This window comes from Anomalospiza imberbis, chromosome 1 (genome assembly GCF_031753505.1).
Source record: "Anomalospiza imberbis isolate Cuckoo-Finch-1a 21T00152 chromosome 1, ASM3175350v1, whole genome shotgun sequence".
In the NCBI taxonomy this organism is placed as follows: domain Eukaryota; kingdom Metazoa; phylum Chordata; class Aves; order Passeriformes; family Viduidae; genus Anomalospiza; species Anomalospiza imberbis.
Window position 1 is genome coordinate 112,217,087 of NC_089681.1, and position 15,860 is coordinate 112,232,946.

The window sequence follows — 15,860 nt, forward strand, 5'->3', positions numbered from 1 at the left end:
ATATCTGAAATAGTTCTGCACTAATAAGAAGTACTGGTTGTCCTGGGACAGCATCCAGAAAAGATACATACATTTAGAAAGGTTTGAAATATCACAGCACATCCCAAAAATACAAGCTAGTCATTGCAACAACCTTGGCAATGGCAAACATGGAAAAGCTAATAGTGGAATTAAAAAAGAGGAATATATCACAGTACTTTAGCATGGCTATAGATAGAACAAAAAAAACAAAATCAAAAAAAAAAGAGGTAGTACTTTTGTTTCCACGTCCAGAAAATGCTGGCAGATACAGAATAAGAGTGCAATCCTGAGTCGTCTAAACACATTAATTAGCCACACCACAGAGAATCAGGCCTTCTTTGGTGTTCATTCACCTTGAGTCACACCTTCTTTGCCTTCCTCATATCCATGATTGGTAAAACATTAGACTGCGTGGTACATCAGAAAGTAATTATTGAGCATGGATTTCTGCTGATGGCAAGGTTTTAAAATTCTCGAGGCAGTGGCAAAACGAAGTCATGTGTAAATGGCAACCTTGGCTCTACATTTTAATCATTTTGAAATAAAATAATTTTAAGTTTAGTAAGTGCAATGAAAGAGATCCTAGAAACAATCACACACACACAAGTCATTCAGCTAGGTACAGTAACATGCAGCCACGACAGAATTAAATATTCATAAACTCAAAGGGGATGGAATTCTGTGTTCATCTATCACAATATGTAAACCATCAGTTACCGTTTTAAAAATAAAGTCCTTGCATCCACCCTCTTAAACTGTACAGGCCCTGTTTAAATGATCCAGCATCGATACCCTCTTTTAATTAAAACAATAGCAGAGATTTTACCACACAGTAACAAACCTAAAAGTGTAGGAGGCAAATGCTGAAAACTCATAGTCTACATTTAAAAATACAATTTTTAAAAAATACAACATGAGAAATCTTTCTCATGACAACTGGAGTCCTAGTCATGCAAATACGTGGTGTAACATAGTTGTTGCATTGATTTATTGCACTGCTCGCTTACATTCCTTCATTGTGTTACTGTTCTCTTACACATTTGTAACAAAACCAAACTATAGTAAAACTAGTTGAAGAAACACGGCTCAAATCCATTATATGCCAACATTTCTTTTTTACATTACTCTAGGATCATAATCTGTTTGGGGGTATCTGTGCATTCAGAGAATTACTCGTTTTTCAATAAAATATAAACGGGTGTGTTTTACAGTCTAGAACACACGGATCACACCTTGCAACCATCACCGAATTACGATGAAACTTACACATTTACCAGTCTCTGCCTGCCACAGACCTATAGACACAGCAGAATTCATCGGCTTCAGTTTAGCAAACCCATGCCGAGAAAAATGAATGAAGACAGTGCCCACAGACAAAAGCACTGATCAATGCACTCCGCTGACATTATCTTAATGGCAACCTTTTTCCATCCCATCCTCCCTACTTTCCGATTCTCCCAGCAGCAGCCACATCGGCACCAAAGGGTGCGATCTGACCCATTTCTCGCTCAACTCCGTCACCCGCAGGTTCTCACTCGGCAGCGAACAGCCGTCCCCCGGTCCGCAATGACACAGCAGGGCTGGAGGGACACAGCGCCCGGGCTCCTTCCCCCAAGTGACTCGCCCCTCGCCGCCGGCTGGAAGTCGAGGCGAGGCGCGGGGAGGGAAGGGGAGCGGCCCCGGGAAGGGCCGGCCGCGGCTCCTCGAAGTGAGGTTAAACTTTGGCGGCGGCACCTGGGCCGCTCCCGCCGGGCGGCCGGGCGGAACAATGCCCGGCGCCCCGGGCCCGGCGGCGGCGGCGGCGGCGGCGGCCCCGCGCTCCCCGCCCCGCCGCCCCCGTGTCCTCAGACAACCTCCGCCGCCGGCCCCCCGCCTCCCGCCGCCGCGCTGACAAAGGGCGGCGCGGGGCTGCCCGCGGCCGGGGCCGGCGAGGAGCGGGAGCGGGAGCGGCCCCGCCCGCCCCGCCGAGCGCGGCCCCGGGCAGCCGGCCCCTCTGGCGGGCGCGGCGCCGGCCGGCCGGCGGCGGAGCGGACCTACCTTTTTGTCCTCTTTCTCACTGCCGTGCCTCCGCTCCGGGTGGCCGCTGTCGGCGGCGGGGCCCGGCTCCGCGGGCTGCCCATCGCGGTGGTGCGGGCGCTGGTGCGGGCAGCCGCTAGACCCCGCCGCCGGGGGGATGGGCTCCGGGCACGGAGAAACTCCCTTAACATCCATCTCCATCTTCCAGTTCACTGTATTGCGAGACAAAAGCAGGCAAACACTTTCCACCACCCCGCGTCTTTCTTCTGCTTTCCTTTCTCCCTCTTTTCTTTTTTCCCCTCTTTCTTTCTTTCTCTCTTTTGTTTTTTCCTCCTTCCTTCCTTCCTTCCTTTTCCCCCCTCAGGAGGCCGTGACACGCATGGCTCTGGCCGCGGCTGCTGCACCGATCCGGCGGCTGCAATTCTCCCCTAGATCCTCCAGACTTTTGTATCCAGCGTGCGTGTGTAAGAGTGACTGTGTGTGTCTGTGTGTGTGCGTGTGCGTGTCCTTGGCACGGCGGCCTTCAATCGCCCCGAAACAGCAAACGCTAACTAAGCAGATCTCTCGCCACGAAGATCAACTCCCGGCCCCAGCCTAATTGTGGTGGTTATTTACTTTACGCTATCTGTGTCCCAGGCCGGACAAGCCCTCCCGGCTGCAGCCCTTTGAACAAAGTTAACTGGAGGGAGCCGAGCCCGGGGAGGGGGTGGGGGCGAGGGGAAACCACCGGGGTTTAACACGGGGGAAGTGACAATAACCTGGTAATGTCAAGTAAAAGTTAAACCTCCCCCTTCCTCCCCTCCCCCTCCCCTCTCCACAGCCCAGGCAAGCGCAATACAGCAAAGCAAAACAAGCGATTTCAGACCTGTGCAAGGTGCTGGTGGCGAGAAGAGAGGAGCATTTACCCGATTGTTGCTTTTATTTTATTTTCCCCTCGCCTCTCCCCCCAGCACCACCCGCTATTGCAAATGTGGGCTCCTTGATGTTAATCTCCTCTCAGCGGTCTGAGTCTATGCGTGTGACTGGAGCTCCCTCTCTCTCAGGCTGCCAGCGCCACGCAGCACTGCACAAGGAGAACTGAAGTAAGGAGAAAAACAAGAACAAATACAGGCTGGAAATCTAAATCGGTGCGAGCCACCGGCTCTCCGATTTTATCAACACAGATAAAAGGAGAGAAAAGGAAAAAAAAAAATCGCGTGTAAGCTGCTAAATCAGTTGTGACCGCAGTGCACTCTCGACAGTTTTATTCTTTGTGTTATCTTCCTTCTCAGACTGAAGTTAGACATGATAGGGAAAAAAATGCAATCTCATTAAGAGTGGTTTATACCAAAAGAAGAATTTCTTAGTGGTGCCAGAGTCAAGCCAACTCTTAAGCTATTCCCCTTTTCATTTCAACGAGATGAATGGTGAGCACAGACCTGATCACTCTTAAATCAGGACACCATCAGGTGACCAGTCTGCACTTCTAAATATAAAACCACATTGTCCTGAGGAGCAGCTGCTCTGGAAGTTAACTGGAAAGATCTCCTAAGAGCCTGCAGTGCAAAGATCTGATCTATGCATCATCCAGCTGATGCATGTACTGACCTCTGCAACAGCGACTACCCGCTCTGCAGATACCAGGCCACATCCCCAGGAGCTGGTCTGTTTTATGCCAAGAGAGAACCTGTCCCAGGATATTTTGGGAAGCAGGTGACTATTAGGTACTTTATGATGCCCTTTTATTCCTGGCCGTGGGTTGTGTTATCCCCAACAGTATTGTTACTCTGGGAACCTGAACAGTTCTTATTGTTACAATATATTCAGACAAAGGGCAAGAGCTAACCTTGCAATAGAGAAAAAAAAAGTCTTTGTCACACCAAAGCTGTATTTTTAAAATGCACATCTCTAAAAATCCTTTTGTATTATTCTCAAAGCATGTAAAGTATTTACAGTGCCTACTATTTTCTCAGATTGGTGCAAATGAGGAGCCTTTCTACTGAAATTACCAGCATAAATGTTTAAAATTGAGGTAAATAATTAGACAATCAAGCCATATATATCAAATTTATAATCAAATACTTCAGACTGCTTGCAGTCATCCATTTGTAATCATTGTAATAGACTTTATTTAAAGGCTACATTTTGGGGTTGAAAGCCTTATACCTTCCGGACACTCTTGCAGTTCTGGTCTCATAAGCAAAAAGCAGTACTAACTGCAGACAGGCACTTCAGAGGGGAGGCTGCACAGCCACAGTGGCTGTGGAACTTGTACCAAGGTGGACTTGATGGCAGAATTGCCCACAACAAAGCAGTGAGCCCACACAGCTGATAAGCCACCCCCCTGTCTGTCCACTGGCACAGTCTTCTTCCTTCCACAGAGAAGAAATCATGCAAGGAACAAACTTCTGTCCTCTAGAGCTTTCCAGTCAAAATTCTCCCAGTATCATAGGTTGGAAAATGGCAAAATAAAAGTGAAAATAAATACATAGTTCGTTCAGGCACTACAGTGCACATTTATAAAAACAACTGAAAAATTACATAGAAAACTTCCCATGGTGGGTCATAGTAAATAATCCTGTTAGAAAATAACAATTCCCAATCTACCATCTCAAGGACTGCAAAGTAAAATTCAAAGCAAAACCAAGCCACCTAAAAATACAGAAAAATTTACCCAAGTACAAATATTTGTCAATGTGCTCTGAAGATTATTGGAGCTGGATATTGGCAGAGAACCAAGGAAAACTAATTCCAAAGGTGGGGGCCCTGGACTCAGAAAGTTCTGCTTCTAATCCTAGAGAGTTTAACCCCCAAAACCAAAAGAAACTTCTGAGATAGTTTAAGTGGAGATGACCATACATAAGAAGAAAAGATCAGGCCCTAGACTATATGAAAGTCAGTACAAAGTTTTGCATCTGGCTGCTGAATTTCAAACTTCCCTTTCTTCCTCTTTTTTACCTCTTCTTTCCTTTCTGTGCTGCGAGAGATTTACAACACTATTCCAAAAATAAAATTATTAAAAACAATGCATCATAACAGTGCTCTCAGTTGTTCTCTGCACAAACCTGATTGTTATTCAAAGGATTTCTAGAGAACTCTAAGTAGAATATACTTTTTTTAGGCTAAGGTAAAGTTATGAATAATCATTGCAAATCTCAGGGAGAGAAATAAAGATCTCCAGGCCAAGCACAATTTGAGATAGAAACAGCAACTACAAATCTAGAAACACTAACAGATTGAACAGGAAAACATGATCTGTACCAGCAGCCTGGGGAAATGGTAAGCATGACCTCCTTCCAATCTCTTCGGTGTTTCTTCTGAAGAACGGGACTACAGACCAGGATAATGCAATGAGCCACAAAACTGAACAGTTCATCAGTATTGCTTAATGAAAAGACTTTGAAACCTTCAACTTACTTGATACATACACTGAACTAAAAACACAGAATTGTATTTGGAGCTGAGGTGGAAGAATGGTGAACCAGCGCAATTTACCACATGGCAAAGGTCTTGGAAGAGCATGCATTTGAGAAGCAGAAAGCAAGAAGTCTCACTAGAGGGCAAGCCAATCCACACCAAGTAGGCTGAGCTCCTAAGAAAACAACATCGTGTTGGACACTTCTCAGATGTCCTTAAAGACTGAAAAAAATTAGCAGGGATCTTTCACTTATGTGCACCATGGTAAACCAGCATATATTTTAGCTTCTATATAGAACAATAAAGTGCACTACTGAATATGGACTATCTATTACCATACACAACAAATATTAAGGATTTCTGTGCCCAGATCTATTGTATATTTTTCAAGAGAAACAGCGTTAAAATATTGCTGGTGAAATCAATACTATGACTCATTAACACACACTCCATGCTCTTGCATATTTTGCAGTTGTGTGTTGTACTGTAAAATGGGTGTAGGTGACTAAATAGACTCCAGAGACACTGATGTTCTAAAATGCAAAAGGAAGAATTTCATGACCAAGTACATTCTTAGCTCAAAAAATTAAACTCAGGGAGTGATGACAATATGAATTAAATTACAGGCCAAGAATTGGAACAATTTGATGGAAAGGGTCAAAGACTTCTTCTAGAATCCAGTGTAATTTTTATCTTGTTATTCCTGGTTATGATCAGATGATAGTAAAACATACTGTGCACCAACATGGCAGGGAGATTCTATGTAGTCATAATTAATAAGGGTAGAAATGGTGGGAAGACATGCACAAATTAAATGAGTTGCCTAAGATCATAAAGTAGTTCAGCAGCAGATTAAAAAGAACATTTATCCCCTTTCCACAATCTCTTCTTTTGGTCATTTGTTTCACTTAGCAATTTGTCACCTCTTATGGGTAGTTAGGATAACTGCTCAGAAACAAACTAAGGCATTTATTGATATTTACTTACCTAAGAATTAATGTTCAAATATATTTTCAGGTCTTTCTCAAGCACATTTACATTTACATTGATGTGGATGAACTGAAGATGTTGCATGTAAAATGTACAAAAGTGGCTATTACATGTTTGCAAGATTTACACAATCTTTATAAAAATGCAGCTATTGGAGCATTTTGCTTTCTGCTGCCTCACAAATCTCTTGGTTCAGGATTCATCTATCCACTGCATTCAGCATTTGAATAATTTTGACCTTTTACCACCCTTAGACAATTCAAATAAAAGGTTTCCTGTTGTCAGCACAAGTTCCTTGGGGCCTCACTCAACAGTCTTATCTGTCAACTTGCATTGTAGGCAATTTCATTTCTCACTTAAGAGTTGCAAACAGAGTTGCTTTCTCATGAAGGCTCTGAATTTATCAATAATTCCCTCCATACTGTACATTTCAAAGTGGCTAATACAAATATCCAATGGGTCATTTTCCCACTCATCGATCTCTGCTTCTGCCCTCTTAGGCACTTTAATGCAGGTAAGCAAACATTTGGTAACCTGGGGACTTCTGAAATTTTTGAGATCTATCTATGCTGGTATTTTCTGTCTCAGAAGTCTATAATTTTATGTGTTTGATAAATGCTATCCTAAAACAATTACATTGCACTGGGATATAAAGATATGCTGTGGATGTTCATAGAGAGTAAAAGGTGAATATACTATTTGAATTTCACCATTGTCTACATAGTCCACATGAAAATTGATACATTACAAGCTACATTTTCAAAATCATCATATCTTCTAGCTTTTTACCCACAATTTTAATTCAGTTCTCCCTTTCATTCCAACATTTTTGCTCACAGATCTCAAAACCACAAAGAATGGCTGCACAACTCAAGCCTTGAATACTTTTTGACACCTTTAAAGACTTAACTCTGTTCCTTTTTTGGAATAAAGAATCCTGTAACCCTTGGGAGATCTACCAGACTCCTACATCTCATTTTCTAGAAAACCATCAAAATATAATTGATAGGCTTAATGACTTTTAAACACGAACATAGCTCCTTGTAGTTTTAATTCTACATGACTGATTAACAAAACTATTCTCTAGCCATAGCCATAGCTTCATCTTCCCTGCCCAAGACAATGAGAGAAATGGCCATGCACTCACTTTCAATAGCAGCATCATGATTTGAGCACACAACTATCTCTTCTTTTTGTGTGGAAGGCTTTATTCGCCTCAAAATTGTTATGTGAAGTTGAAAGAGAAGCAGCTATTTGTGCTGACTTTTCTGAGAGCTGGCCTGGACTCATAGCTAGTCAGGACACCACGGGGTGGGACAAAAGGCCTAACCTGGAACACTCAAAAGGAAGAAAGGAAGCTCTGAGGGAAATGGGGGGGGGCAGCAAATCCATATTTGTTTCACACTCTGAAAACATCTGTATTTCCCTGAGTGATGCTGCAGTCTTCTTGGTTCCCGTGGTAAGCCTGGATCTGTGTCAAACTGAAAAGTTTAACGTAGTTTTCAGTACCTGGGAAAGGAATATCTCCACTGAATTCACTTAAGTTAGAAATTGGGAGAAAAAGTAATTTGTCACTATAATAATTTTTAGAAACAAACAAAAGGGAGATGCTTTAAAACAACAGAAAAAGAATTTATCTAGATAATTTCTTAATGAATGTTATTTCTTCATTGCTAGAGAAGAAACTTACAGAAGTAGACAGAGGCATGAGAATGTTCTACATGGGATAGAACAATCTCCAGTGGCAGCCAAGTGGTATGCAAGAACTGAAGTTTGTACTCACACTAACAGGGAGAGATGGAGACAAGATAATGTGTGGGCTAAGCCCTTCAGCATTTCTGCTTCACCAGCTGATCTGAAAGTCACACACAGCCCTGCTGTGTAAAGTGCAGAGGATATTTTTGGAGGAGCAAGTGCAGGTATTAGAAGCACCAATTCCTCTCTGAGCTTCCATGCCATGGAGTGTTCCTATGTGCCTTTATTTCTGATGTTCCCAGTGGAATTGTAGGGAAACATCATCAGAACAGGAACATGCCACGGGATAAGGAAGAAGCCCAGAACATTTACATGTTTAGCTCCAGGAATGCCTTTTTCTTGTTTTTTGTTTTTTTTTTTTCCTTTCACAATCTCTTTTCATAGATTCTGTCTCTTGTAGTAGGGTGAAGCATAAGGACTCAATGTGCTAATAGCATCTTCTTTTATTTTTCATGCAGACTGCATATATACATATGCAAATACAGTTTTGAGCTGGGATGATGGGTTTTGTTTAAAACTGTCAAAATGATGTCTGGAAATTTTTCTTGATGATGGAAATAGATGAGTAATCTATTTGGTAGTATCTGTGAAAACAATATGCCCAAACTCACTTTTTAAAAATGTTTCTGCTTTTAATTCTTAAATTAACACATACTGCTCATTTTGACTATTTCTTTCAACTTCTGCTTGCTCTCTGGTCCTGCTGAGATATGCCCCATTCTCTCCTTGCTCTTTCTGCAGATTGGAAATACATTCAAATTCATCAAGCTTCTAAGAGTAAAAAACCCCAAAGTGTTAAGCATAAATGAGACTGAACACAATTAATCACATCTTCTTAAGGCTAAGAATTGATAACAAGTGTATACATTATCCATTACTCTTCTATTCAAATGCAGGCACTTGAGTACAGGATTTTCCAGTTTTGTCCACTATATTCAGGCCTTAACCTGCAACTGGTTGAATCCAGTGAGACAGAGACTACGTATTTAAACAGTATAGTCTTCAGCACTTTAACTAATATTTAGAAAAGAGTCTGACTTTGCTGTCTCTGCCTATGATAAACCTGTTTTGATGCCAGTTTTACAACTCCAAGGTGTTATAAAGGACATGGTTCCGAAGGGGAAACCCAAAATCCAGAACTTTCCCTTTCCAAAATAATTTAAAATTCCATAATTAGTTTCAATATATCTATACTTTGGACCTAGCAATGTCTCCTTAATTGTAAAAGCCATTTTTTAATTATTTCTGCTTTTGTTGGATGCTATAGAGAAAAACTCCCACAGAGTAAAAATTTGAAAGAAACTTTTGCTGAGTGGGCTATTATATATCTTCAAAAAGCAACCTGAAAAAATTATTTTTAATTTTTTTTACTCAGAATTGTAGAGTTTAAAATAGACATTTGCAGGAGTAAGTACTAATGAATACAATAGTGAAGCAAATTAATGAGGAAATGAGAAGACTAGAAGATGCAAAAACCTAGGAAATTGATGAAAATTAAAAACCCTGCAAACAGTTTTCTGACTCTGAATGGCAAACTCAAGAGAAATGAAAGATGAATGCATCAAAAAGAACATCTTTTTGTTCCTTGAAAGAATAGATTATTGTCTACTTGTATTTCTTGGACACCATCACTGGTAGTTCACTCACAAAATAACAATGGAAGACACATCCTTGCCCCGAGGAATGTACAATCAAAAGAGCCAATGGAAAAATGTCCAGTCATTGCAAAATGAATAGAATTAGATCCAAAATTAAGCAAATGTACTTAAACAGCAATGCCTCCTAGCATATTAGCAATAGCTCAGCAAAAGACATCAGTCAGCCTAACCATTCAAAGATAGATGATTTGATGACAGATTAAAAATAAATAGACATGGTAATGAATATAAAGAAAATAAACAAAAGTTGCAAGGAAATGTTTTGATTTAAAAGCTGAAGTTCTCAGGTCAAATATGCTGTCAACAGGGTATGACACTTAAGGTCTCAAAAAGCACTCAAAGCTAAACTTCAGCTCTGTGTATGCAAATCACTGGTGTGTGTGGTTGTTTATCACTGTCACTTGTACAAGAAAATGATAGAATTTACATCTGTAAAAGCCTGTTTGTGCTTAGTTTGTATTCAGTTAGCACATACAGCTGAGGTTTGTATGCATATCTGTATATTTTATCATTTGCTTGCAGAAAAAGCAGTGTTCAAATTGTACCTGAAAAAATAGATGTCATATTTTGAAACTCTGGTTCTGAATAGTGCTCAGAAAAAGCAAAAAGTCCCAATACAATGGTTCAGACAGAATCTAATCTATTTCCAGCAATGACACCAAAATAAGATAACACAGTTTACAATCAAACAAACAGGATACCAGACAACATGCAGATGTTAGAGTATGTTTGTTTTCTTTCTTGTGCCCTTTAATTAACAATGAAGTAGTTCATAATTTTGACAGTTGTTAGAGGTCACTTTACCTCAGAGAAGGTTCTAATGCTTTGCTACAAGTACACACAATTCATAACTCTCAGTACTCTTGTTTGATCCTGCCATGAAGACTCATGGCATGTCTGTTCTTTACAATTGTGTCAGTCATGTAAACAGAACCAAAATTCCTGGATCAGGAGAGGTGTGAGGCTGAATTAGTCAGCTAACCTCTCTCTGTGCCATCTTTGGCATTAAGCTAGGCCCTTCACCAAATTCTATATCAGCACAGTCCAAGCTATCCCCAGTGCACAGGGATCCATGGGCCTTTGTGTATTTGCCATTAATATATATAATTTTTATATTTATTCATGTTTCACAGGGTATTTTAGTAAGATCTAGATAAAATTTATTTAGCGTAAGTGCTTAGATTCTGAAACACAAGGCCCACCTGCCAAGGAGAAGAATGGGACTATAAAGCTGTCCACTGTCCAGTTTAGTTCTTGCATTTGCCTCTAAGAGACAATGTTAGCCCTCAAACAATAAACCACATTCACTCATAGTCTGGGAGTTTATCTATACCGCTATTTATCTCATTTCATGGGAGCACCAGAAGAACTCACAGCTCCAGAAAATAGTTGAAGTCAGAATCCAACAGCAATCCAAGAGATTATGTTCTTACTTCTTCATCAGCCACTTAATCTATTCTCAACTTCCAAAAGGTACTTTCCTTGGATCTACCCGTATCTACCTCAATTGAAACTCATCTCCCAGATAAGATAAATGGTGTCCCTCCACAGCAGAATGCAGTATACTTAAATTCAAGTTTGAGAGCTAGAGGGTGTGTCTGGGAAGAGAAGGCCTATGTGAAATAGATCTAGCGAATGTTTTCTGGTTTAATACTGGAAATTTGTCTGGAAGATAGTCAAAGGGCTAAACAGTTTTACTAGAAATAATAAAGCTGTATAATAACCTGTGCTGGTTTGGTCCTAGGAAAATCCTTATTTTCTTAGAATTAAGCTAACGGCAAGATGCATGTTGTTTTTTGGGGCATTACCACACTGATGTCTCACAATAAGAAAACAATTTTGCAGAAAAAAAACTTATTTTGAGTGCCTTCTATGAAATCAATTTACATTTCTATTACTTTCTAATGAAAAACATTGCAGTTTACATACTTCACTATATTTATACGGCTTTTGTAAGCTTGTCAAGTTATCTGTTTTGTTAGCCCTGCATTAAGTGGTCTGGAATAATTGTGTTTACTGTATTAGGCACTTCTGTCTTTTCTGAAGAAAATCAGATGAAAACTAGGAGTTGATATTTTATCTAAGACCAACAGGCCTCCTACTCCAGTACCCTGACAGTAGCCAGTGTCAAATACACTTCAAACAAAAATAAGTAGACAAAAGTGTCAAATAAATATGCAATAACTAGTGGGTACTAGACTTTCCTCTTAATTATTACCACACTGTCATTAATTTATGCCAAAAATAAAAAATTATATCTACAGCGTAAAAATATTTTTTGCTGTAACTCCTGTAACTTTTTTTCTCTTTACCCATATAAAGGTCTAATACTCTTAAGAATCTAAAAGCCATTTTAAAATTCCAAAATAAGGTACAGCAAAGCAAATGCAAATCAGCAGACATTACATTCTCAAACATGAGTAATGACTCAGCGTTGTTCAGATGTGCAGTTTTATTTCTACAGCTGCATCTTGCAGTGCAGTGCTATCAGTCAGATTGAAGCTCTAAACAATCTGGTGATTTTACAGTTCTGTGACATCTAATAGCTCTTTAACTTTTTTCTACCTGTCACAACAACATAACAATCTATTTAAAGAGCTCTTATTTAAGATTTGCCTCCTACTGAAAAAACCTGTGTTCTGGGACATGGTTCAGAGGGATGGGAGGATTAAATAGGTACAAGCAGTTAATATTGCCTTTGGGCCATTCTTTCTGAAGAAACTGACTGTACAAATGCCATTTAGAGTGAGAACTTTCTTATTCTCTGTTTAGGAAACAATATGGTTCAAGTATAACTGCAATTTACAAAAAAAAAAAAAAAAAAAAAAGAAGGACAAGAAAATATTAAAAATAGTCTCTACATTTCATTAGAACATCCACTCAAACCATCTTGTGTATTTGTGAATTTAAACATATGGGTATGTATCTTCATATAAAGCACAAACATATATAAAGTATGTATCCATACCATATGGATGCACTTACCACCCCATATGTGACATGGAATAATGGGTAGATGGTAAGCTAAAACATCCCTGCTTGTCATTTGCCATGTTTCAGGATGAACTAGAAAAGCATTTACAAGCAAGAAATGCTAAGGTATTGGGGAAAAAATCTATAAAATAAAATAAAATAAAATAAAATATTTTTTATCAATGGAAATTGAAAATTTCTCTTCAAACACAAAGGCCAACTGAAAGCAGTCTCCAGGGGAGGAAAACAAAACCTAAAACAACCCATAATAAAATCTTAATTGATGAAACAATTCTAAAATGTTGGAAAAATAAATTAATCTGAATAGAAAATAGCTAATTGGTGTAGCTGATTATGGATAAGTGTTAAAAGAATAGCAAAAGACTCAGCAGAAAGCTAAGACTAAATGAAATGGATGCAGAAGACTGGCTGGAGAACAAGTTTATGATTTAAGAGTAGCAGAAAGAAGACATAAATTGAAAAGATGTAGGACCATATTGGCTGTACATGCTCTCAAGTGGAAATTCATAAAATCTGGAAAGTTAAAATTAAAGGTACTGATTTCACTAAAAAGATAAGAAGTTACTATTATCTTGGAATACCTCATTTGGCCCATTCTGGGTAACAAGTTTAGTATGCATTACTTGTCATAGTACAAAGAATTTTTAATTGCTTGAGATGCAATTTCACAGCTCAAGACTTCAAGAGAATCCATGATTGCTTATTTGGTGCTGGTGTATATTTTAAGAGTTGTGGGGAAAAATTCTCTGGAGTAATTTCATTTTCAAAAATAAAAACTTAATTTTTTGGCATAGCAACCAAGTTATCTCTGCTGGTAAAAATACAGCTCCTTCTTATCTTGCTAATACTTGGATAAATATGTTTTGTGTTCAGGAGGCAACTGAAAGGAATCTGATGTATGAGCAACCTTTATGACTGATGGTGATGGTTTGATGAGCGAAATCCTTGTTCTTCTTCAGCAGGGATTTTACATCAATAAACTTTTTCTCTGCACTGAAAAATAGGGGTTCAAAAACAGTTCAAAGGTGAGAGAAGTTTTTAAAAATTCTTGTGAAATACTTAATTCAGAGAAAACAGCTTTGTCATAATATTCAGGTGCTCATTGGTAATGAAATTTTGGTTTTCCTTCTCATTGTTTAACATTTATAACCAGGATGCACTCAACATTGTTTATTATCTTGAAAACTGTTCAGGTGCCTGATAAGCCTAACTTTTTGGAAAAAAATATGCATTGTAAATGCAAAAGATAATTAACCTATTAAGTACAATTCAATGCTAAAGGAAATGCAGCTACAGTATATCACTTATAATGATTTACAATTAAATTATCTTTAGAAAATTCTCAGCGAGATATTTCAAGATTTTTGCATGGGCTGAGAAAAGCTGTACTTAATACAATATCCAAAGAGATTAAGGGGGATTCAGTTTTTATAGACATAAGATCATCAAAGGGAAACCTTTTAGAAACTTTAATGGAAGGCTTCAGAAAAAGGTAAATATGATCCAGCTTCATAGGCCTCAGCCACCAGAGGATGATACAGCCTATTTGTAAACAAATGGTTATTTATTAGCTGTGGTATTTGAGAGATGATGATTGCTAGGCATTTATGAGCAAGTTATCTCATTTCCCTTAATCGTGGCAATGACTCAATATTCCTAGCTAGAATGGAGTTTCAGTATGTTCCACCAATCTTGCAATACACTATATCGCTTGGGTATTTTGGGTTTTTTCTTAACTCTAAGCAAGAGTGATCATAAGACATGATATCTGTGGGGAGCATTTACCATGACAAAGCACTGCATACTTAGCAGAACTACAGTCAAAATACTCTTTTCTGTTTCATAGCAAAACTTCATTTGTGATTTGATGCAGAAATAAATATCAGTGCTATTAAAAATGACAGCAGGGAAGAAATGGTAAATAGTAAGAAAAAAGAAAAGTATAAATGTTGCATAATAACCCAGTTAGTTCTACTGTACAAAGGCAAAGGAAACTCCTAAATGCTTATTAACACAATCAGTTTTAAAATACAGAGCACCACACAGTGTGTGGGAATGGGTCAGATCCTGTCTCCAGAGCTCTAGTAAATTGGGCAACATAGCTGAAATGACCAGAAAATAATTTACTGGATTTTTGTCCTTTGACCTCGCAAATTTGTCATCACTGAACTTTTTCAGGCAGCTGGAAAAGCATTTTGAGCTCATACATACACCCCTGTCTTTTAACTTCATGTGCTTAAATATGTCTCAGATACTTTCATTACTTGGATATTCCCATCTAGACTTTTCCTCCTCAGAGGCACATGGTGACAGAAACACAAATCTTGAAGGTATTCTAAGAATGACTGATTCATGTCAGGTTTCAGTAAAAAAACCTTGCAATTATGAATTTTTGAGGAAATAGGTCTATGTTATTCATAAAAGACCAAAGAACAGGACTATGTTTGGAAAGTTAATGCAACTTTCTAGCTTCTAAAAGCAAAAATTCTAAACAGACATTACATCATATGTACTCACTCTCAACCAGTTTGTGTTTGTGGGTGCAGTACAGACCTCTGACATGTAACCTAGAAAAGTACTTGACTTGTGAAAAACTGTCCCTCTTCTGTGAATCAGCCACAAGGGGCAGGTGAGACATGCATTTCATCTGTCCTACAGAATTATTGCCTGGCTGGAGCAAAACACTAGTTCCAGGGGAAGACAAAGGTAATACCTATCTATCATTTTCTAAACAGAAATCCTCCATGGGTGCTATTTCCTGTACATCCAGATCACAGTCATAGATTCCTCAGTGGCCTTCCCAGTCAAGTAATTTCTTTCTGAGATCCAGACTGTTCCCACTCCTTTCTATTAACTTTGCATTTTAATTCCACTTTTCTTTGCCTTCATTTCTTTTCCCTAATAATTTCATTTACCCTCTCTTGCCCTGTGCTCCATAGTTTTCCCCATCCTTGTAACACTCAGGCCCAGCTCCTAATGCTCCACTTAGGCAGTTTTCCTTTTATTGCTGTGGCACCAGCAGGGGTTCTT

At 39.2% G+C, this 15,860-nt stretch overlaps 1 protein-coding gene across 8 annotated transcripts in view; it reads right to left on the bottom strand.

The window, feature by feature from the left end:
• Positions 1–4,077, bottom strand: part of RBMS3 (RNA binding motif single stranded interacting protein 3) — a 703,009-nt gene extending 698,932 nt beyond the window's left edge. The window contains exons 1-2 of one of the 8 annotated variants that reach the window (XM_068206323.1): positions 2,943–4,071; positions 2,059–2,249 (exon numbers count right to left, since the gene is read on the bottom strand). In XM_068206323.1, coding sequence (XP_068062424.1) covers positions 2,059–2,238 — 180 coding nt within the window. In that variant the 5' untranslated portion in view covers positions 2,239–2,249; positions 2,943–4,071. Of the gene's footprint in view, positions 1–2,058; positions 2,786–2,902 lie in introns of those variants that run through there. The other 7 variants (XM_068206331.1, XM_068206308.1, XM_068206341.1 and 4 more) reach the window with 7 other exon arrangements.
• Between the last annotated feature and the right edge of the window lie 11,783 nt (positions 4,078–15,860).